We start from the raw sequence: 24,271 nt of genomic DNA, 5'->3' as shown, positions 1-24,271 counted from the left end.
GATAGAAGAGTAAAATTGGCTATAAGTTGATATGGCAATAAACTTCAAATTTACAAATGTACTGGCCTATAGTTAACACACACCCCATGATTGCTAGAGTTTAACATATAGACAAGACTACTATTCTATTAGTATATGTTGGGTGAGGGGCCAAAATAGAGTGAAATTTTATATGAATGAGTGGATTTTGGCGTTTAGGGAACTCATCCACAAAATTTTTGATCTATTTTGATCCCAACAAAACATTCTAAACTGCATTGGCTCTCAACTAAAGGAACGACGAGGTGAGAAGATGCGAAGAGGTGAGAGCATCCCCATGAAGCCGCCAGGCGAGGCGAGACCATCGATGGACTGATGCTTAAGCTTGGTGAAACCGTCATGTTGCGGCCGTTTCATACCACTATTGATGCGTCCTTGGAATGTTCCACACTTGACGAAATTCTTCACCCACGACTTCTTCTTTTTGCTACTCTGGTCCCCTGACGAGTTCATCTTATGACACAAGAACTCCTTCACCACATTTAACCCTTGCTCAACCACCTCCAATGGCGGCGAAGCAAGCGGGTTCCCATCGACACACAACTTCTGGAGCTTCTGGAGGCACCCAATGGAATTGGGCAAAGTCTTGATGTTGTTGTAGCTAACATCAAGCTCAGTGAGGGACAATAGAAGCCCTATGGAGTAGGGTAGTGTGTCCAAGTACCGGAAGTTCTGGCTCACATTGAGCGTCTCAAGGTTGACTAGGTTCTCAAGGTCTTCGGGCAGAGACCTTAAGCAGTTAAGGCGCGCGTCGAGGACCTTGAGGGCCATAAGGTGAGAGGTGGAGCTTGGAAGGAACACAAGCTGGTTGGAGTTGACGGACAGCTTCTGGAGGTTTATGAGCTCAAACCCTATTGTATCCGGCAACTTGCTTAACTTGTTGAAGTTAGCATTCAGTTCTTCTAAGGCTCTGGTGGGTCAAAATTCAAAGCCATATGCATACACGTTAATAATTGTTTTGAATAAATTGTAAGCAATCTCCGGTTTTAGATTTTGTGACGTAAGAACTACTAGGACTGATTAATGGATTGTGGAATTAACAGACTGAGGCTAATAACAGGACGTTATATTTAGAAAATTTTTATATTCTTGTTGTTTTCATCTAAAGTATAAATTATTATCTGTGGCTTTGGAACAGTGTGAAAGATTAAAAATTGAAATTCTTTGTTAATCAAAACTTCCTCGGTCAATCTCTTGGAACGTAACCCTATGTACGATTTCCCGTTCAAAGTGTCACGGACTTATAAACAACTACAACTTTTTTTTTCTTTTCTAAAATAAATTTTCAACTGAATTTATTTTAGCCAGGTGCCGTCCACCTTCCATTTTATTTTATAAAAAGTCAACTATATAGCTATACATCTAGAGAAAAACGAAGATATATATTTTCTTTACCTTAAAAAAATAACATAAAATTGTTACTCATAAAGCCCAATTTGTTATCGGCTGATAGCAGCCCACGAGGTTCATTTCATCATATCTGATCTTTATTTTCTGTTTTCTATTCTTCAAAATTAGTTTAATGATGGTTACGTTGAAAACGAACTTTTGATATGCTATTTCATAAGATATGAGTTGGCAGAATCATATATAGCAAAAGTATATGCTTAGTTCCGATATTACTTTAAGATATTTTCAGAGATCATAGGGTAACCATATATGATTACATAATTAATTGACAAACAGGAAACATATAAGAGAATATAGACTTAATTAATTATTGATTTATTAGGTGGGTTTGCTTCAATAAATAGTCAATAGAAAACTCTACAATGATTTACTAATATTAAGATTACGAAGACACAAGAGGATAAGTCTACGTTTGTTAATATATAATTTTGATGGTTAGAAATATAATTATTTATATTTTTTTATTGACTTAAATTTTTGGGATTAATTATATTATAATAATATAATATTAAAATTTTTGTCATAAAAAAATTTAAAATTTGATCTTTGCTTCCCTTTTAAAAAAATGGTTCAGTATAAAACAGAAAATATATGATTGTACAAAATTAAAAGAAAAAACTAACATGGAAAACTGTATTAAATATATAATTATTTATGTATATCTCTATTTTATTAATTTAATTTTTTATAATAAACAGTTCTATAACATTGCGATATCAGGACAAAAGAAAATTAAGGAATAACAAACGACAAGTTTGAGGGAGATATATGCGTATCGACGTATATAGGTAGAAGACACATTATTAATTATAATCATCTACTACTTATTCAAGTTGAACTCCCTTAAATGACTAATACTTACCCGGTCAACTTATCATTAATTAATAATTTTAATTTTTTAAATTGTCATTAATTAATACTTATTTAAATTTTATTTTCTTAAAAAATATAAAATCAATAAATATTAATTATAATTATTTAAAGTTGACTGATTAAAAATTATTTATCTATACTTTTTCATTCAAATTTTATCCATAAATTATTAAACAGTGTGTAGAAAATTCTTCTTCTAATTAATATGCTGAAGACTATATCACATAAAATTAATTACATATAGCACAACGTAATAATATATATATATATTATTATATATATATATATATATATATATATATATATATATATTATACTGTTACATATAACAAAAGAGAATAACACTGCCGCAAAAATTAATTATTAGCAGCGACACATTTGGTGTATTATCTATACATTAAAAGGAAGCAACTATATCAAGTGTTTTAATTTAAAAAGGGTAGTATATATGTAGCTAATAAGTTGATGATAAGTTGATAATGATGTATGCGTGCAATGTTCATCCTAATGTTTTTATTGTTATTATTATTATTATTATTATTATTATTATTATTATTATTTAATTACTTTAAGTTATATCTAAAATTAGATATATAATATATATAGTTACCTGCAATTTTCAATAGTTTGAGGAAGGGATTGGATGAAGTTGGCAGAGACATTCAAAATCTTAAGCTTAGAGAGGCAACCAATTGAATTTGGGAGGGACCTTAGCTGGTTCGAGTGCACGTCCAACACCGTCAAGTTCAGTAGTCTCGCCGTTAACGACTCCGGAATATTCTATACACATAATAAGAAATAATTCATAAATAAAAAGAATCTTCCATGGTATATCTCTCTTTCTCAAATTAACTTTTCTTTATATTTTATGAATTTATTAATTTTTGTCTAAATATATTATTTTTAATGAATAAAAGAGTAAAAAGAAAAAAATAGGTAATCTTTCAAGAAAAGAATATTTTGTATTGCAATAAATTTCTAAGTACGAACCTGGAGATTGTTGTTGGAAAGGTCCAACTTGGAAATGGTAGCTAAATCAAGAGAAGGAATAGGGAGAGACTCCAACGACATGCAACTCAAGTCAACGGTGCGAAGCTTATTGTTGTTGTCTTCGTTGTTGTTGTTGTTGTTGTTGGATTCTTTGTTCCTCTCCCTCTTATTCCTTCTTATCATATCCATCTTCATGGTATCCATAGTCATCGTTACTGGTTGCTGATGATGAACCAGATGATTATGTGTGTGTTCGTACATCATACTTAGAAATTTCAATTTACTATGCAATACACAACCCACCCTGAAAAACACGGAGTTTGATTGCAAAGATTTTGAGAGAGAGAGAGAGAGGGGGAGAGAAGAGAGAGAAGGAAGGGGAGCTGTTGGAGATGAATTGATGATGATAATGAGACCGTAGTGTGTGCTTCCATATATAAATAGGGGAAATGTTATTTTAACAAAAAAAAAAAGTTTATCCTATTACATTAAAGTTTGCAATTCAATTGATGATGATAGCCTTTCATTTTTTTTTTATATATTTAAATATCATTTTCTTGAAAATATCTTGGATTATCAATCAATGTATATACTAAACTCCAAAACAGTTATTATTTTAAAACAGAAAATAAAAGTATTATTTTCTAATGTTCAATAATATGTACATTAAAAGTTTTGTATATTCTATCAATTTTTATTTATATTATCATGTTTTAATTTTAATATGTTAAGTCTTAGTTATGGTTTACAAATATAATAATTATTCCATCTATTTATAAATAAGACTATTGACTGAGTTTTAATTCATCTTTTTAATGATTTTTTTATCATATTTAAAAGAATAAAAAATATATAAATATATATTTTTTAAAAAACATCAAAATAATAAAAAATTTAAAATTTTTTATTTAAAATTAAAAAGATAACTAAGAGAATGAATTGGAACTTTTAGTTATTTTTTATAATATATTATAAAAAGAAAAATACTAAAGACGACGACTAATCCTTTTTATTAATATTAATCAAGATTTATAATTTAAATTTTAAATTTAAAAATTAGTATAAAAATATATTTATGAATCAAATATTAAAAAATAAAATTGGCGGTCATATGATATTGTTATTATAAAAACAAGGGCGGGGATGGACGTGAAAGACTGAGGTGAATGAAAAAAAGGACGTACGGATGGGACGGAATGGAGAAGAAATTATTAGAAATGAGAACGTAGTGACGTAGTATGGAAGTACATGAACCGTATGCTATGGTAATTAGGGTTTGCGTGATGTGTTAAGCAACTTTCCCCACTTGATTTATTTTGTCAACTCTCTACTACTCCTCCGAATTTTTTTTTTTCGTGACACTACTCCTAATTTGAATGCCAATTACTATTTTATTCGTTAATTGTAGACAAGGAATATGTCCTCACACATGTTTCTTAGTTCTTAGCTTCTTAATTACTTCTATCTCTCCCTATACGACTACTATTATATAACTGTATATAACATATTTGTTTATTAATCTATCCTTTTCCTATATGTAAATAATAATAAATATAGATAAACACTTTTTTTAGATTTTGACTTCAAATGTTTATAATAATAATAATAATAATAATAAAGATATTTTGTTAAAGAAAATTATGTGCATAGTGTTGCCTTTTTTTTCTCTTTTATTTTTCTTATGCTATTGTTTTTTTATTTTTGGAGTTCACCAAGAATCGGACTCTTGACCTTTCGGACATAGAGTTTTGATACCATATTATGAAACCACTCGTTCGAAAAGCTTAAGCTGATGGGAGAAGGTAACATTAATGGTTATATCTCTAACACATAGTTATTGTAAATTTTTTTACGGTTTAGGTTAAGTACGATTTTAGTTCTTAAGGTATAGGTCAAAAATTTTTTTTGTCACCAACTTTTTTTTTCATACAAAATCGTCTTTAAGATTTAACTTAGTTTTAAAATCATCTTTTTTACTTAAATTTTAAAATTTTGGACCAAATTACTCCTACTAAAAAATTATAAAATAAAAAAAAGAGAGTGTTTCTTCTCCTGCAAAGGAGGAGCGAAAGAAGAATAAGAAGAAGGAGTTGGAAAGAAGAAGAAGAAGCTGTTCACAATCTATTTTTGCCTCTGCTTCCGCCGCCACCTCCGACGCGCCATCCAAATTGCAAAAATATTCATTACATCCATTACAAACAACAACATAACATTTAAATTTAAGAATAACAACAACATCTTTTTCTAATCTTTCAAATTCAACAACAACAATACAATATTCATATTTTCTTTTCTGAAGCAAAAAAAGAAAAAAAATTCTTTCAACTTCAACAAAAACAACAACACACCATGCGGGAAAGAGATTTGAGAAGATAGGGAGAATTCAAAATTGCCGCTACCACCACTAAGAAGAGACCTGAAAAGGCCGTCGACGATGCAATGGCTGAGAGGAAAAATGGACGGCGAGACAAATGAAGGAGAGATGAAATGATGCGAAAGCGTATTAACAGACTGACGGGTGTGCGAAGAGAGAGAGAGAGAAAGAGCGATTCAGCGAGTGGCTGAACACGATGCAACACGAAAGCGAGGGTGCGAGTTTGAGGGAGGTGCGAAGGCTCGAGACTGGAAGCAGGATAGCCGCAGCAGCAGATTGAGAGTAAGGGTGAGAGTGACAGTGAGATAGAGAAAAAATAAAAAAAGATGACGAATAGACAAGAGCGATGATAGCAAAGAAAGCGATGAGGAGGATGAGGACAATGGCGATCTGGGGGAGGAGGTTGGTTATGAGAGAAAAAGGAAGAAATTTGAAAAATGGAGAAGAACGTATTAGTAAGTGATGAAGAGGAAGAGATGCAGATAAGGGTATTTTAGTTCGAAAAACGATTTTAAAATCAAGTTAAACCTTAATGACGATTTTGTATTTAAAAAAATTAAAAATAAAAAAAAATTTTAATCTATACGTTAGTGACTAAAATCGTACTTAATTTTTTTTATTATATATTTTATTATAGGTATATAGATATAGATTACAAAGGGAAGGGTAGGTTGATAAGGACAACTTGGTCTTAAATAACGACTTTAAACTACATTTATGATAACTAACGTTTTGTTGGGATAGGAGCTCCAATTTTATTTTCTTACTCCCATAGGTCCCATCTCTAGAATTTTATTTGGTTTCAAATAAATATCTACTTGAGAAATTATTTGCATGTCTATTGAGAAAAACTATGCATTTGTTCCTAATAAATGACTTACAAGTCATCAATTTGGATATATATTGAAGTCATTACAAGAAACATGTGGTATACTATCACATATTTCTTTGAATAGTGGTTTACATATTTCTAAAAAAAAAAATTGACAAATACATTGATGGATAAGTTCATATATCAGTGATTACATTAGGCAACATTTGAACCCAAAAAAAAATGATTATTTTATTATAAAAATATTTTATAGTAAAAGTTTTAGTTATTTTATTATAAAATATATAAAATACATATAAATATGTTTAAATACAAGATTTTGATTTATTTTGATGTTTATATATATGTGTTATATTGGATTGTTTTGTTGCTGAATTTGTATAATTTAGTTTTGACAAGTGGACAAAGTCTCGAATAAAAAAATGAGTAAAAGAGTTGTTCTCTCGAGAATTAATTCAAGTATCAGTTCAATTGAGTTTATCACTATTCAAACTACTTAGATGATTAATTGCGAAGTAAAAAAGTGAAAAATGATAGTAGTGTAAAAGATAAGAAACAATGGATCAAAATAGGTGTTAGAATTCAACTTCACCTAATGACTTAAACTCTAAAAATAACTATTTAAATTTCTACTTCTTCTAATATAATGTAATTATGGTCGAATTACTCTTAAATATAATCGTAGCTTAATAACTCAACTATAAACAACCCTCCGAATTAGGTTTATGATTTAATTCCAATTAGATGGAATTGAAGGTGTATAAGAAGTAAGAGTTGCAGTAGCAGCTACATTAGCAGAAGTAGTAGGAACTATGTACTGAAGCAGAGATGTTAGTGGTATTAGCTGAAGAATTATCATTACAAATTATATGACGAAGAAACAGAGTAGAATATAATTAATACTAGCAGAATTTGAAGAGTAGTAGTACTAGCATTAGAGTTAGCATTATTAATTTATTATTAGAAGAAGACTATGCATGTGCTGATGAGATTAAAGGAATACTAAGAGTAGTATGAGAGAAATGAGTTTTCACTAAAAAAAAAAAACGCGGATTACAAATATATACTAAAATTTAATAAAATAAAAATAAAAATAAAAAAAAGATCACTTACCTAAAGGAGACAATGGCGGCACAGTAATGGGAGAGGAGACTAGTGCAGTAGTTGTGGTGGTGGTAGTAGTGGTTAGTGGTAGTGGTGGTACTAATTACTGGTGATAAAGCAGAATGTTAAAAGTTGAGCAAAAAAAAAAAAAAAAAAGAAGAAAAGGAAATAGACATACATGGATTAAGGAGAAAGGGAGATGACGCGACTGACGGAGACAAATAGTAGTGGCGAAAACAACTCAGCAAAGAGACAAGCAGCAACAGCGCATCGCATTAGAGACAGTGAGGTATTCTTGATGAACGCTCTTTAATAACGATGGTGACCATAGTGGAGGGGCGACAATAGTGCAACAAAGTAGCGTCCTAGGTGAATGGTGGTGGCTAAAAAGAGTGGAGGGAGGAGAGATTTTAAAAATTGAGAGTTTCAGAAGTGAGGAGAGAAGGAGGTATGAAAGGAATAAATTCCTAGCTTAAATGTAAGATTTTTTGCCAGTAAGTTATTTTTGTTAAATGATATGCAATGTTTGATCCCATTAGTTACTATTGGATTTTCTAACAGAAAACTAAATTTGGTAGTAACTATTGAGTTTGAAAAAAGATTTTATTATTTATTATGATAACAAATATTTGGTTGATTGATTAAAAATTAATTTCAATTTATGGTGTGATTATTTCTGTTATAAAGTTTTAGGTTTGGTATTAACATGTATGGTGATTGGATTTGATTTGAAAAGAATCAACCATTAAGATCAAAATATGAAACAGATTAATGATGCCAAATAAGAAAGCAAACAATCATGACAATTATGAGAGAGATTCGACAGCAAATAACTAGTGTGAATAATAAAGCATTGATTTGATTATGTTTGAAAATAATTAATTATCAAGGGCAAGATACGAAGGATATTGTTAGAAATAAAAGATTAAACTGCAGAAAGGATTTTGTGTATTATTGAGTTTATTCAAATTGTTTAGAATGATACAATATAGAAGGGTATTTATAAGTGCTAAGAGAATTAAAATAATAAAGACGTAATATCCTATAATAAATATTCAAATATGCTAAATAATTCTAATAAATGTTAATTGATCTTAATATATTCTAATAGAAATATAGAAACTTGTGCTGCTACCCAAAAGAAGGAAGTATCAAATTTTTATGAAGATTGATTTATTGCAATGGCTAGCAAAAAGCTAGGTTTATGATATAAGAAGAAGAATCAGGTTTCAAGGCACTTAAGGAGAAATATTCAGAAAACAAGACAACATGTTGAGTGTCTTCTTCTTCACCTTAATATTCAGTTTTGTTTGAACCTTCCTGGTATAAAGAGAAAAGGCTTATGATTCATTGAGAGATTATTTGAAAAAGCCTAGGAGTGAATAGTCATAAACTAAGAAGAAAAGATCACATTGTTTCATATTTAGTTTGTCTTGGTTTTTGTTTAGTTTTGGCAAATTGGTTTGGTCTTGGCGTTGATTTGTGAAACATGGAATCGTTGCTTCGTTTGTCATAGCACAGAACCAGCTTGGTTCATTTTGTCTTTGTCTTGATCTTGGTTTAGGCATTGGTGATTGTAATCTTGAATTGGATATAATGAAATTTCACCATTATTGTGGTGGAGACTGGACGTAGACTTCATTCAACTTCGAGGTTGAGCTAGGATACATGCTAGTGTCATTCTCTTTACTCTTTCCTCATTTCTCATTTATTTTCTGTTGTTGCAAGAGACTAAACTAGAAAAATCTTCTGCATGCTTTGTTACACGCTTCAAGTTTAAACCTTGATTCAAACCCCCCTTTCTCAAGGCCCATAAAACCTTCAGTAATATTTTCTAGAAACAAAATTTTTCTTCTTATTGTTGGAAAATCCACAGTAAAATCCAACAATAATGTCTATAGAAAAATTTGATGGTAAATTTAACGGTACTGAGTGCATTTTTAGTAGCGTTTAGAATAGAAAGAAGGTTTGACAAGAAATAATTTAATATAAAAAATTTTGAAACATCAGCTTAAACAATACATGTCTAATAATTACAATTTTCCTAGCTAAAGTTAGACACTAGTAACCTTATATGATGTGGTTTAGAGTCAAACTTAACAGAATTATAAATTTTAAGACTTAGAAAGTGCAGTCAACGCTTTTTAGGAAATAATCATATGGGAAATATTTAGTTTCTAGTTATATGGAGAGAGGTGAACCTAAAGAGGGGAGTAACTTGGTAACGAAAGAAGATTATGAAATGATGATTTATGTTTGAGAAGTGCGGATATGCTGAATATGAAATGAATGAAGACTGTATTGATAATGATTGATTGATATTGAATGACTAATGGCATTTGCACTTTTATTATCTGAGATACGAGTTTTTCTGGGTAGACGTAGTGGCTTGCCACCACTTGCTACAAGTTGAGACTCGATACTCTGTTGACCTATGTCACAAGATGTGCTGGACACTTTAACTCTCCAAAACTTCCCCCAACGAGATGATAAATGAACGATTGTGATTATATACATAGACTCTTAGGGATGCATGCACGGAGGGATTGTCCAGGGTTAGCTACTGGACATGTTGGGTTCGGCTATATAACCAATAGATGAGACTCATTAGCCATAGGGCAGGCATACATGATGTGTATTTGTCTATTTTACTTAAGTGTGCATTATTTAGTTTGCCTAATTATTTAGTCATGCTAATCTGCTATTTGTTCTACTTTCTGTAATTGCATTCTATTTATGTTTTCTTTGTTTGTCTTGTATGTCTTTGCAACTGAGAGACCCTTGTTTGGCGGAGGCGTGACGAGGGTAGTTCTACCAGTGATTCGGAGGGTTGGAGGAGACAGAAAGTGGAGTATTAGGTTAAAGTTAGGGTTAGAACCTGAATACTTTAGATAGTTTACCTAATTTCTGGTTTAATATAATTCTGAGTGTCGGAGTTATAGGATTGTCTTTGGCTTTTCTGGGCCTTATATATTACCTACGTTGGCAGCTTTACCATGCTGAGAATCTCCGATTCTCATTCATTACATATATTGTTGTTTTTCAGATGCAGGTTGAGAGTCACCTTGCTGAGCGTCTAGAGATCTCCTGAGCAAGCAAAGTTTTAGTTTGGTATGTTATATTTTGTACTTAAGCTATGTATATATGTATATAGATTATCTTCTGTATATATTTTAAGTTTGTCCCTCTTAAAGGTGACTTGGAAAAATAAGTTGTCAATTTTCTGTTTTGGGATATTTTGGGTTATATATATATATACTCTGCTCGGCCTTGATTTTGTAGGTCGAGTCTGGAACTTGATATTCTGTATTTTCTTGGTATTCTACTCTTTATGTATATATGCTTTATCCTTTCTTTTTATCTGGCTATCCATTTTTGTGAGCGATGCGATTTTCATTTTGCGGTTTCTGTTTAACCTTTTCTTCAAGGCTCCTAGTTACGCATTCTTTCAACTATATCTATGTATATATTTTATTTTAGAGGTCGTAATACCTCACCATCTCTGTTTTACGGTTTAAGCGTAAAGCTCTGTATGGTTGGGTGTTATATGGTGTGGAGGAAGATGTAGAAATTTGTGAGGCAGTGATTGAATTAAAAGAAGAATTTGGCCTGAACCCTTGAAAGGAGGATTGAGAAGGTGGTGGTATTTCTTGATTAAATCTGTAAAAATAATGCTAAGCAATGCGTGTCTAGTTCGGCCACACACTTAACATTGTGGTCTTGATGATGAGAAGAAGAACTTTCCACCTCTATTAAACCTACCACCCCTGCCTCTTCTACCAGCTGATCCTCTACTAGAATTTTGTTGTGGATTGAAATTTTCTTGAGTCAAGTGTGCTTGTGGAAGAAGATTGTTTGGAGTTTAAAATTTTTTTAGTCAAATTATCATGTGACAGAATTAGAGTTTCTACCTCATTATAAAGAGTACAATTCTGGTTTAGAATTAACTCTGGATAAAAGTATTTGATACTCAGCATTGAGGTCCTCAAGTAAAGCTTCAATGTGTTGTTGAAGAGTGAGAGGACTTCCTAAGACTGCTAAAGAGAATGCCACATTTTTTATGTTGAACACATAATTAGTTGCGGAGAGACTATGTTTCTTGATGAATTTTATTTGAGATTTCAATTGCTTCACCTTATGTTGACTTACTAGAATAACCTTCAATTTTCTCCCAAATCTGATAAGCAAATTATAATCCTGCCATTTTATTGTGGAAAGATGTATCTATAGATGCTAGCATCCAAGAGATCAAATTGTAGTCCTTCGGTCTCCATTGTTTGTAAGAAGCTGATTCTTTATTTGCTAGTTTATCTTCTTCAGTGGCAGAGCGAGTTGGAATCTTCTTAGGAAGAAGATTTTATAAACTTTGACTATAAATTTTTGTAATAGCTTGTTATTGTCATGTTCTATGATTGATTTTTTTCAATTTGTCTCCAATTAAGGTAAAAAGCCTTTGATTCATCAATCTTGTATATGCTATAATTTGATTGAGATCTGAGTTGGGAGCATTGTTGATTGAAGAGGAAAGTGAATTGTTGGCAGAATCAGCCATAGATCAATTAGAACTTTAAGCTCCTGATACCATGACAGAATTTAGAATAAGTCTTGCACAACAAAAAAGCTATGAGTTTGAGTCTTGAAGCAAATCAGAAAATGAAAAAGTAAAGAAGAAGAAAGCAATAAAAAATAAATTACATGAGTGTATTATCAAATGAATTAAGCTCTGTCACTCAAAAAGAAGAAAGTGCTGAATTTATAGACTAACTAAGCACTCGAAAAATTAAAGAATTCTAACTAACACTGCAACTATAATTAACTTTCTGTTTTTGGCAATTCAATTAAATCTGTTTGAGTTCTATGTTTGACAATAAGAATCATATTATTATTATTATTATTATTATCTTTTATTTTTGAAAGTAAAAGCTCAACACAACAAGTGGAGCACAAGACAACAGACCAACTACGGTCAACAGACTAAAGCAAGCTCATGTAATACTAATAGATACCTTACCTCCTGTCACCTTCGGCAATGTCATCAACAATAGAAGGGATCTACACCTAGCCACTCCTTATAGTTCATGAAGGACTGTTGTATAACCTCTTCAACCCCTCTTCCTTTATTCTGAAAGATCCTTCTATTCCTTTCTAGCCAAATATTCCATATAATCGTACAGAAACATACCATCCACCTCTTCCGCTCCTGTTTACTAGTTGGTAGCTCAGTCCAACTTTGAAAATGTTCCTTTAGCGTCTCTGGGCACGACCATTGTCTTCTAACAAAGGACAGCCAAGCACACCAAACCTGCCAAGAAAAATAACAACCAAGAAATAAGTGGTGACCATATTCAACACCTTGATTACATAACACACATGTCACATCTTCCTGAGTAACTACTCCCAATCGACTCAGCCTCTCCTTTGTATTGACCCTTTCAATCAAAACAAACCAAACAAATAATTCAACTCTTGGCGGGACTAGACCTTTCCAAACTGTCTTAGTAAAGCTGTAACTTGCTATATCTTCTGGAAGCATTTCCACCTGCAATTCCTGCACAAAAGAGTTAGTAGAAAAAACACCTTGTTTATCAAATTTTTACACAACTCTATCCTCTCTATCATATGCAAGTTTAACCAGTCTTAAAGTTTCATGCAACTGGTTCACTAGTTCCAATTTCCATTGGAAAAGCTCTTGTCTCCACTGAAAGTTTCATCTCTACTCTAACCCGTCCCAGAATCCACAATCCCCTATAACAGATCCTGTTTGGTTTGAAACTGAGAAAAGCCTCGGAAATAAGTCTTTCAGGGACCTACCACGCAACCATACATCCTCCCAGAACCGAGTTCCTCTCCCATCACCAATCTCCATAGCCAACCCATTAATCATCTCCTGTCTTACTTGTTGATCCTTGAACTGTATTTGGCAGATATCCCTCCATGGTCCCCCCCGAGTAGGTAACACCTGGGATGACAGCATCACATTGGGACTCAGATTGTTACAAGAACACACCACCTTCTTCCATAAGGGGAAATCCTCCTTTGAAAATCGCCACCACCACTTAAAGAGAAGGGCTGAGTTACGCACCATAGCATCCCCAACCCCTAAACCAACAAGTTTTTTGGGAGCCTGCACCACCTCCCATCTGACCATTGCCATACCATTCCTTCCATCCATCCTCCTTGCTCCAAAGAAACCTTCTCTGTAGGAAAATCAGTTTCTCTACCACAGCCTTTGGCATTTTATACAAGCTCAAATAATAGACAGGGAGACTGTTCAAAACGGATTTAATAAGCACCAGTTTACTGGCTCTATTGAGGATTTTGGCTTTCCAGATGCTCAGCTTCTCCTCCACTTTTTCTATAATGGGCTTCCAAGTCCTCACCAACCTCGGGTTCGCTCCTAACTGGATCCCCAAGTATTTCACCGGCAAAGAGGCAATCTTACAACCCAGCATTCTAGACATACGCTGCACCCACTGATCATCACAATTAATAGGAATCAAGCTAGACTTATCAAAATTAATACTCAATCCCGATATGAGCTCAAAACAACGTAGGATCCTCCTGTAATTCTTGATGGTCTCTTCCTCAGGGGGACAGAACAGGATGGTATTGTCCGCAAACTGAAGATGTGACAGTTCGACCTGATCTCTACCCACCAGTAGCAGCGAGATACGCCCATTTCTCACTGCTTTCCTAAGCATCCTATGTAGCACGTCAACCACAATCACAAACAGAAATGGAGATAGAGAATCACCCTGTCGCAAACCCCTTTCTATCTTAAAAGGCTTAGATGGCGATCCGTTTATCAGCACTGACATTGAACTTGTACTTACACACTCCATAACCCAACTCCTCCATCTCCGTCCAAAGCCCATCTTTTGCAACACAAGGTCTACAAAGCTCCACTTAACTATTTCTAAATGATAGATTGTCATATTTTAAAAAGAGTAAACTTAATTAAAATTAATCTAATAAAATAATGATAAATAAAAACCTAATATTAATTTAACATAAATAAAAAATAATCAAATTGATCACAAATTTTTTACAATTTTGTTCTAAATCATAAACAACGATAGAGATTTGCATTATTATCATAAAAAATAAAAAAAATAATAGTTTCAAGTTTCAATCTAATATTAAAATAATAAATAATTTTAAAACAACAACATTCATAACAAAATATGACACAAAAATAGAAAGTAAGGAACTGTTTTTTTTTTGGACCAGTGCCAGGGCCACAAAAGACCCAAAGCACAGCAAGCAAATGGATCACCCAAGCCCCACCCAACCCGATGATTGCTCCCCAGTAGCTCCCTTCTGCGCCATTGTTCCAAAAGTGGCAAATGGAGCTTGACCCTTCTGTGCTGCCACTTACTACCTGCAAATGAAGCTCCCTTCTGCACCATTGCGAAGCCCTCTCTCGCCACTCCCACACTCTGACTGCAACGGTGACGCTTCGAAAACCTTTCCAACGAAATCGCCACCCCAGAGTCGATGTTCCTCCGCGTAGGGTAGAGAGCGGGGAAGCCCCTTTCACCATCACGCTTCCGAATAGCACATGCAGAGCAAGCCACTCTCTGAGCAACAGGTTAGAGTTTTAATTGAGACAACTAAGAAGATTATAATGTATGAAAGTAATGTGCAGCCTGTGATAGTCCCATGACGATTTGTGACGATTTTCAGGGACAGCTTCATGATCAGTTTGAGGACTCCTTCAGCAATGCAATAACCGCCATGCCCTTCACTGCTTGAACCACAACCTCTATTGTCCGCATAAACCCCTGGAGTGCCGAGTTGTCCCCCGGATCAACCTCATTAGACTTCGTGTGCACCCAAGAACTCCTGCCTACAGACATGCTCTGTTTTCCAAGGTTGAAACAGCCACATTATCCTTGCGAAGGATGTTTCTGATCAAGATTGGCTTATCCATGATCCAGTTTTAGTGGAGAGTTCCCTGCCGTGTGAGTTTCGCCACTTCATGTGCTAATGAGTTTGCTTCTCTTGGCACCCAGATAAAACCACAACTTGGAATGATTCTTGCTAAATGATGGATGTCATCTAGTACAACTTGAATTTCTGCAATTGATGCATGTGACTTTAGTGCCTGAATAAGTATCTGATTGTCTGATTCTATGATAATCTTCTGCATCAGAAAATTTTGTGACATAATTAAATCTGCCCTAATTGCTAATGCTTCCGCAGCCAATGGCGAACCCGCAACTATGGTGGAATTAATTCCCGAGAGGAGGGATCCATTATGGTCTCTAAATACTGCAGCCACAGCCCCCACAGATTGAGCGCCGATGAAAGTAGCATCAACATTGGATTTGATCCAATCTTGCAGTGGCGGTCTCCAGGTAACCCTGCTGGCTAATCTCGATACAGTAGTTGTATGCTTTGCTGGTTGCTCTGATAATTCCCCAAATTCTAGTTCCATCAGATTAGCTTTGCGAATCACTAGTATAGGATTAGGAATAGTCTGCTGATATATAGCTAGGTTCCTCGCTTTCCACACCTCCCAAACTAGAAAAGCAACCTTACTGCTGCATAGATCATAATTAGCCCCTGCACTCAGCTTCATTTTTTGTAAAAATTCCATCATCCACTTCCCAAAAAAGGAAACTGTTAGAGCCGTAGGACAACATTGAATTTATGCTCCAAACCAAGCCGCTCTTATCTAGGGACATAGTAGCAATGCATGTTCAGTGATCTCTGGTTCCTACAAACAGATAGGACACATAGGTGTATTAGAAATTATATTTGAAAATTGATTTTTAACTTTTACATATATTTTTATAGTACTCATCTGCCTCGTGAAAAAAAAAACCTCTAATTTGATGGTCCAGTGCGTCTTACAAAAGCCTGCAATTTTAGTGATATGAGTTTTACGAGCTTAAGATCTCAAACTAACTTGCCTTTTTGCGAGTTTGATAAGTCGGTTTAACATATTCGCATTCAATTTACACCCTTAGTTATTGGAGTTGTAACACCTGAAATGACTTAAACTTACACGATAGAAAAGTTGAATTGTTCATTAAACTAAATTTTTTTAAAAAATAATAAATGAAAAGAAAGCTTATCAAGCACTTTGACTTGTGAGCAATGAAACTAAATTAGACTTGATTTTAAAGAAATCTTGATAAGTTTTTCGTAAAAAAACAATTTTTTAAAATATTATATAAACAAATATAAAATTAATTAAGAACTAATAGTTAGAGTTAATAAAATGCATAATATGATGTATACTGGTTTGTCTATCTATATTCAGTTCCTAACAGTTATTAATATTTGACTTATATGAACCAAAGAGTACAAAATAGTATTTTGATTGGGCTTTTCAAAGTTTTAACAACTCATACCTAAAGATCTAATGAGACTTTTCAATATTATTTCTACAAGCTTCTCAAACTAAACAGTGAACCAGATTACATAAGACCTAAAATTTTAAATATTTTTTTCTCAAATCTTCTTAAGATAGACTTTGATCACAAAAATTTTGTGGAACAAACGCACAGTTTTTGAGTTTTTGAGTTCTAGATTTTAATATGATATCTAGTGGTGAGTACTAAGTACACTCATCAACATTTGTTTGATAATCAAGTTTGAGATATACAAGAAAAATCAATACTACAAACTCTTTTTCAAAAGCTCTTTTGTGATAAGAAGAGTTTTATTAGTGAAGAAAAACAAAGAACGATGAAGAAAGAAAGAGAGATTTTACAACACTTTTTTTTTTTTGAAAATAAGAGCTTAACACACTAAAGTGGAACAAGCAGAATCAGACAAAAAATCATACTAACAACTAAAAGAAATAAGACAACAACAGATGAAAAAATCTTCCTGTCATCTCCGGCATAACCATCAATACAAGGAATTTACACCTTTTCATTCATTGTAACTAAGCAAAATCATGTTGATGATTTCTTCTATCCTTTTGCTCTTATTTTGAAATATCCTCCTCTTTCTTTGCAACCAAATGTTCCAAATGATCACACAGAAACCCATCAACCACTGCTTTCGATTTTCACGCGGCTCTTCTGTCCAGCTAAAAAAAATGTTCCTTCATCGAACCTGGAAAAGACCACTGGCGGTCAAAACCAACTATCCACGCACACCATACCTGCCAAGCAAAATCACAGCTAAGGAACAAGTGATGGACCTGTTTACCATCCTTGTTACATAAGACACAACTAATATCATCTTGACTGATAATCCCGAACCGACATAGTCTTTCCTTTATATTCATCCTGCCTATCAAGACAAATCAAGCAAACAGCTCCACTCTTAGTGGAACTAAACCTTTCCAGATAGACTTAGTGAAGCTGTAACTAGTTATATCCTCTGAAATTATTTCCTCCTACAATACCTGCACAAACGAGTTAGTCGAAAAAACGCCTAACTGTCTTCTGATGTTCTAGGATTTTCTGTCTCATAGTTATATATGAGAAAGAGATATATCATATATGAATATTGAAAATCTTTTTTCTTTTATTGTTACTTAATTGCTTAATTTAGTTAGAAATAACATATATTTTGGTAATTACAATATTTTCTTTTGCAATAATTTTTGTACTATAATTTTATATAGGAGAGAGAAAATACTATTTCAAATGGTTTAAAATTTGGAAAGTAAACTCATTCTTAGTGAGCCAAAATATTTCTAATGAGAGTGACGCTTTTCTAAGATTTCAAATAGTACTTTTAATTCCAAGATACTTGAATGGCAATATCTCTTTAAAAATAGGTTGATAACTTAAATATTAGTTTCGAGGTTTTTATTTTTTAAAAAATTTTATTCTGAGTATCTGTTCATATCCTGACCCAAAATATAAGTCAGGTCCAATAAAATTAAAAGGCCCAATCAGAAAGAATGGTCAGATTGAAACAGGCAGCTCATACGTAACTGAGTAAGTAACCACCTCCCAGAATTTCTCACCCACTTCTAGAAGAGAGATCTTAACAACCCTAAGATAAAGGGACTGTTATCCATCATCAGAACTGGAACTACTTCAACGATGGTTATTGGCTCATCTCCTATAAATACCTTGACACACTCAGGTACATTTAAGTCCCAATACACTTAAACCTGCTTAACCCTTTGCTGACTTAGGCATTGGAGTGTCTTACAGGTACCACCCCCCATCCTTTCACACATATAACTCGGATGGCGGCTCCCTGGCGCAAGACAAGTCGGAGGTCACCTTCCTTGAATACTTGGGCCTTGTAAGCAAGCCCAATCCACATCCGGTTTCAGGCAACCCATTGAACATTGGCATCGTTATCGGAGACCTGGAAATCAACGCTCCATGGCGGACGACCAGTTTGAGGACGGACGCACAACGTCCAAATCAGATCAAGAATACCAAGACATGGTCAACAACGATCAAGCACTAGTGATACTCCCTCCCAAAATGGAGGGACCGCATGAGGAAGGCCCTTCAGGTGTTCAAAATCAGAGAAGAATCCTCTTTGAGGTTCACCAACTGGAAAGGGAAGAACACCCCATTCCACCAACCTCATGGGATTGCTACATGGCCACCAAGGACGACTCAAGCAACTAGAACAAGAGTTAGAGCGACAGCGCGGGGCGGAGAGGAGTTTAAGAAGAGAAATCAAGCGACGGAAGGAGCTGGAAGACAAACTCTCGAAGATGGAATCCAATCTCCGAAATAAGAACTCTCGTGCGGATCGGGAGGATACCCCATTTGGGGGAGAGTTCTCAGAAATTTTAAAAGCCCTAACATGAATCTGTACGATGGGACAACCGACCCGAAGCATCACCTCATCAACTTCAAAAGTCGGATGTACTTGGTCGACGCCTCGGATGCTACTTGTTGCAAGGCCTTCCCGACGACATTGACCAAAATAGCCATGAAATGGTTGGATAGCCTGCCCCCTAGGTCGATTACTAGTTTCGACGACCTCTCGCGTAAGTTTCTCACGCGATTCTCAATTCTAAAAGACAACGTCAAGCATGAACCCAGTCTACTCGAAGTAAAATAGGAGGTCAGAGAATCCCTGAGAAATTGCATGGAGAGATTCAACAAAGCGTGTTTGGAAATTCAAGACTTGCCTACTGAGGTAGTGATAATGGGACTTGTCAATGGCCTCCGAGATGACCCCTTCTCCCAGTCTTTATCAAAAAGGCATCCGGCTTCCCTAAGGGATGTACAAGAACGGGCTGAAAAATACATAAATATGGAAGAAAATGCCAGGTTACGAGAGCCGAGTTGGCGATCAGGGCACCTTCAACAGCCGAAGGAAAAAGAGAGGGAGCCCAAGAGAAAAGAAGAAGTCAGGCCCGAGAAGCCCAGAAGATACCACACTTATACTCTGCTACGAGTTTTCTTAGTAGATGTCTATAGGGAAATCTGTCACACCGAAAAGCTTCCTCCTTTGCGTCCTATTAAGAACAAAAAAGGTAGAAGTCGTAACGAATATTGTGAGTACCACAAGCTGTACGGGCATTTCACAAATGATTGCTACGACCTAAAAAATGTGATAGAAAAGCTGGCTAGAGAAGGTCGGCTGGATAGATATCTCATGGAAAGGTCAGACAATCATGGAAAAAGGAAGAGAGATGAGGAAAACCACGAGCAGAGAGATCCACCCCCACGGACTCCAGAACGACACATTCATATGATATCAGGAGGATTTGCTGGAGGGGGGCTGACCAAATCGTCTCAGATGAGGCATTTGAAAGAAGTCTACCAGGTCGGAGATAATAGACCCGACCTTCCCACAATCTCCTTCACCAGAGAAGATGAACAGGGGATCATACCTGGGCACGACGACCCGGTGGTAATTAGCATGATCCTCGCCAATGCTCACCTACATAGAACCTTGGTAGACTAAGAAAGTTCTGCCGACATACTGTTCAAATCGGCATTTGATAAGTTGGGATTAGAAGAGAAGGAACTAAAAGCCTATCTGGATACTCTCTTCGGATTGGGTGATGCTCCTATCAAGCCATTGGGCTTCATCCCTCTGTATACAACCTTTGGAAAGGGATTGAGGTCCAAGACTTTAAACATCAACTTCATTGTCGTCGATGTGTCGTCGACTTATAACGCCCTGATTGGAAGGGCGACCTTAAACCGGTTAGGAGCAGTCGTCTCCACTCCTCATCTTTGCATAAAATTTCCCACGAAAGATGGAATCGCTACCATCAGAGGAGATCAAAAGTTGGCAAGAAAGTGTTATAATGAAAGCTTGAACCTCCAAGGAAAGGGCAAAGAGGTCAATGCAATTAAACTCGGAGGAGTCTGAGGAAGTGAAGAGCTACGACCCCAGCCCGGAGGAAAAATAGAGGAGGTCCAGATTGGAAGGGAAGCCGAAAAAAACACTAATATAGGAGTAGGTGTAAAGGCAGATCTGAAGCAAGAACTTGTAAAACTCCTACAAAAAAATTTCGACCTCTTCGCCTGGAAAGCTTCTGACATGCCCGAAATAGACCCCGAACTTATGACACATAAGTTAGCAGTTCACCCGGCATCTCGACCTGTCCAACAAAGAAGACAGAAGCTCGGCCTAGAACGAGCTCAAGTGGTCGAAGAGCAAGTACAAGCCTTGCTAGAAGCCAGGTTCATCAGGGAAGTCAAGTATCCGGCATGGCTGGAAAATGTGATTTTGGTCAAAAAGCAGAATGGAAATTGGAGGATGTGCGTCGATTATACCGACCTCAACAAAGCATGTCCAAAAGACCCATATCCCCTACCCAACATTGACACCTTAGTAGATTCCAGCTCGGGGTACCAGTATCTATCATTTATAGATGCTTACTCGGGATATAATCAAATCCCAATTAACAAATCGGGCCAGGAGAAGACGTCTTTCATCACACCTAGAGCAAACTACTGCTACATGGTTATGCCATTCGGATTAAAAAATGCAGGGGCCACATATCAAAGGTCAATGAACAAGGTGTTCACACCTCATCTTGGAAGCCTAATGGAAGTATACGTAGATGACATGGTAGTAAAGACCAAGGATGGAGTCAGTCTCCTGACTGACCTCTCACAAGTTTTCGATACCATAAGGAAGCATGGGATGAGACTAATTCCTACCAAGTGCACATTTGCAGTAGAAGTTGGAAAATTTCTGGGATTTATACTTACACAAAGGGGAATTGAAGCTAACCTCGACAAGTACAGAGCAATCGTAGAAATGAATAGTCCGACCTGTGTAAAGGAAGTTCAACAGATGAATGGCTGACTGACAGCCTTATCCAGATTCTTGGCAGGATCTACCTTAAGATCCCTGCCACGTTTTTCATTGCTTAGGAAAGGATGCCAGCTTGAATGAACTCCTGACTGTGAAGAGGCTTTTCAGGAGTTCAAGAAGTTTTTAAGCCAACCTCCCATCTTCACTAGGCCAAAAATGGGAGAGGAACTGGTATTGTATTTAGCTGTATCCAAGAATGCCGTAGCGTCAGCCTTAATACAAGAAGATGAGGTCGGACAGCATCCCATTTACTTTACCAGCAAAGTGTTTTAAGGCCCCGAGTTAAGGTATCAGAAGATTGAAAAGTTTGCATATGCTTTAATTGTAGCATCCAGAAGGCTCCGACCTTATTTTCAGGCTCACACCATAAGAGTCCGAACAAACCAGCCCATGAAACAGATTCTTCAGAAAACGGATATTGTGGGCAAAATGGTTTAATGGGCTATAGAGCTATCCAAGTTCGATTTGAAATATGAAACTCGAACAGCAATCAAAGCCCAATGTCTCACTGACTTTGTCGCAGAATATACAGGCGACCAGATTGAAACCTCCACAACCTGGGAGCTCTACGTAGGTGGATCCTCCAACAAGGTCGGAAGTGGAGCTGGCATAATATTGGTCAATGAAGAAGGTACTCAAATAGAGGTGTCTTTAAAATTTGATTTCTCTACTTCTAATAACCAGGCCGAATATGAAGCCCTGATTGCAGGACTAAAACTTGCTAAAGAAATCGGTGCGACCAAGGTAATCGTCTTCAGTGACTCCCAAGTATTGACTTCTCAGATCAACGGAGAGTACCAGGCAAAGGATCCTAATATGAAAAGGTACTTGGAAAAAACACTCGAGCATCTTAGGTAATTCCAGGAAACCGAGGTCAAGCACAAAGCTCGGAAACTCAACAGCAGAGCCGATGCTCTCTCCAAGTTAGCAAGTACCAAGCCTAGGAGAAACAACAGGAGTCTCATACAAGAAATTCTCCAGGATCCCTCCGTCATAAAGATGAACAGTAAGTCAGACGTTCTACTCGTCTCGGGACTAAACCTCGGATGGATGATTCCCATAGTCGAATACTTGAAATTTGACATCCTTCCCGAGGAACAAAAGGAAGCTTACAAATGTAGGAAGGAAGCGCAGAACTACACTTTGGTGCGAAATGTCCTTTATAAAAGAGGGATATCTATAGCATTGCTAAAATGCGTTCCGACCTCTAAGACAGAGGACGTCCTGGATGAAGTACACAATGGTATTTGTGGAAATCACCTCAGAGCAAGATCTTTAGCTAGGAAGGTGATCCGAGCTGGGTTCTTCTGGCCGACTTTGCAAAAGAACGCTACCAACTCTGTTAAAAAGTGCCAACATTGTCAGATGCACGCAAACTTCCACGTTGCTCCCCCTGAAGAGCTTATCAGTGTGACTTCTCCCCGGCCCTTTGCGAAATGGGGATTATACCTACTCAGACCTTTTTTCCAAGCTCCAGGATAGGTCAAATATCTGATTGTAGGAGTGGATTACTTTACCAAATGGATAGAGGCAGAACTACTAGCCACTTTCACAGCGTAGAAAAGTCAAAAATTCCTTTATAGGAATATATTTACTCGGTTTGGGGTCCCCCATTATATCACCATGGATAATGGAACTCAGTTTACAGATTCCACATTCAGAAGCTTGGTATCCAGTATGAAGATAAAACATCAATTCACATCAGTAGAGCATCCTCAAGCTAATGGATAGGCTGAAGCCGCCAATAAAGTTATATTGGCGGGACTAAAAAAGAGGCTGCAAGATGCAAAGGGAGCTTGGGCTGAAGAGCTTCCTCAAGTACTATGGGTTTACAGAATAACACCTCACTCTACGAATGGAGAAACACCCTTCCGACTTGCATATAGAACAGAAGCCATGATCCCTATTTAGGTCAATGAGCAAAGTCCAAGGGTGAGATTTTATGACAAGGTTGACAACATTCAAATCCAGAAAGAAGTGCTCGAACTACGTCCAGAGGTCCGAGAGCAAGCACAAATAAGACAAGCATCGTTAAAGCAAAGGATGACAATGAGGTACAACCAAAAAGTCATTCGAAGGAGCTTCGTCATAAATGACCTAGTCCTAATACAAAATGAGATCGGAGTAACCAAGTCGGTCAAAGGGAAGCTCACTGCAAATTGGAAGGAACCTTACAAGATAGCTAAAGTCCTTGGAAAGTGCTACTATAAAGTGTCCGACATGAGTGGAGCCGAGCTCCCTAGGTCGTGGCAAGCTTGCAATATGAAAAGATATTATGGCTAGAAGCGTACTCCGTTCCCTAATGTACTATTTTTTCCGACTTTATGGTTTTTTCCAGAGGAGGGTTTTCCTAAAGGGGGTTTTAACGAGACATCAAAGCGGGGGCTAGGGGAAATGGAATTTATTCCCTTTAGCCGAAGCAT

The 24,271-nt window shown here is 35.9% G+C and overlaps 3 protein-coding genes across 3 annotated transcripts; 1 reads left to right on the top strand and 2 right to left on the bottom strand.

Moving 5' to 3' along the window:
* Positions 1-2: 2 nt before the first annotated feature.
* Positions 3-3,829, bottom strand: LOC112738188 (plant intracellular Ras-group-related LRR protein 1). Its single transcript, XM_025788527.3, has 3 exons — positions 3,313-3,829; positions 2,933-3,102; positions 3-949 (listed from the first exon to the last, which is right to left on the bottom strand). The coding sequence occupies exons 1-3, from the start codon at positions 3,574-3,576 to the stop codon at positions 265-267; spliced, it is 1,119 nt and encodes a 372-aa protein (XP_025644312.1). The 5' UTR covers positions 3,577-3,829; the 3' UTR covers positions 3-264.
* Positions 3,830-15,564: 11,735 nt separating this feature from the next.
* Positions 15,565-16,206, bottom strand: LOC112733771 (uncharacterized). Its single transcript, XM_025782854.1, has one exon. The coding sequence runs from the start codon at positions 16,204-16,206 to the stop codon at positions 15,565-15,567; it is 642 nt and encodes a 213-aa protein (XP_025638639.1).
* Positions 16,207-21,065: 4,859 nt separating this feature from the next.
* Positions 21,066-23,330, top strand: LOC140177580 (uncharacterized). The gene is made up of 4 exons (XM_072210709.1): positions 21,066-21,376; positions 21,520-21,581; positions 22,297-22,592; positions 22,713-23,330. Exons 1-4 carry the CDS (start codon positions 21,066-21,068, stop codon positions 23,328-23,330), a joined length of 1,287 nt encoding a protein of 428 aa, XP_072066810.1.
* Positions 23,331-24,271: the final 941 nt, after the last annotated feature.

This window comes from Arachis hypogaea, chromosome 13 (assembly GCF_003086295.3).
Source record: "Arachis hypogaea cultivar Tifrunner chromosome 13, arahy.Tifrunner.gnm2.J5K5, whole genome shotgun sequence".
Classification (NCBI taxonomy): domain Eukaryota; kingdom Viridiplantae; phylum Streptophyta; class Magnoliopsida; order Fabales; family Fabaceae; genus Arachis; species Arachis hypogaea.
This window is presented reverse-complemented; position numbering and strand designations above follow the sequence as displayed.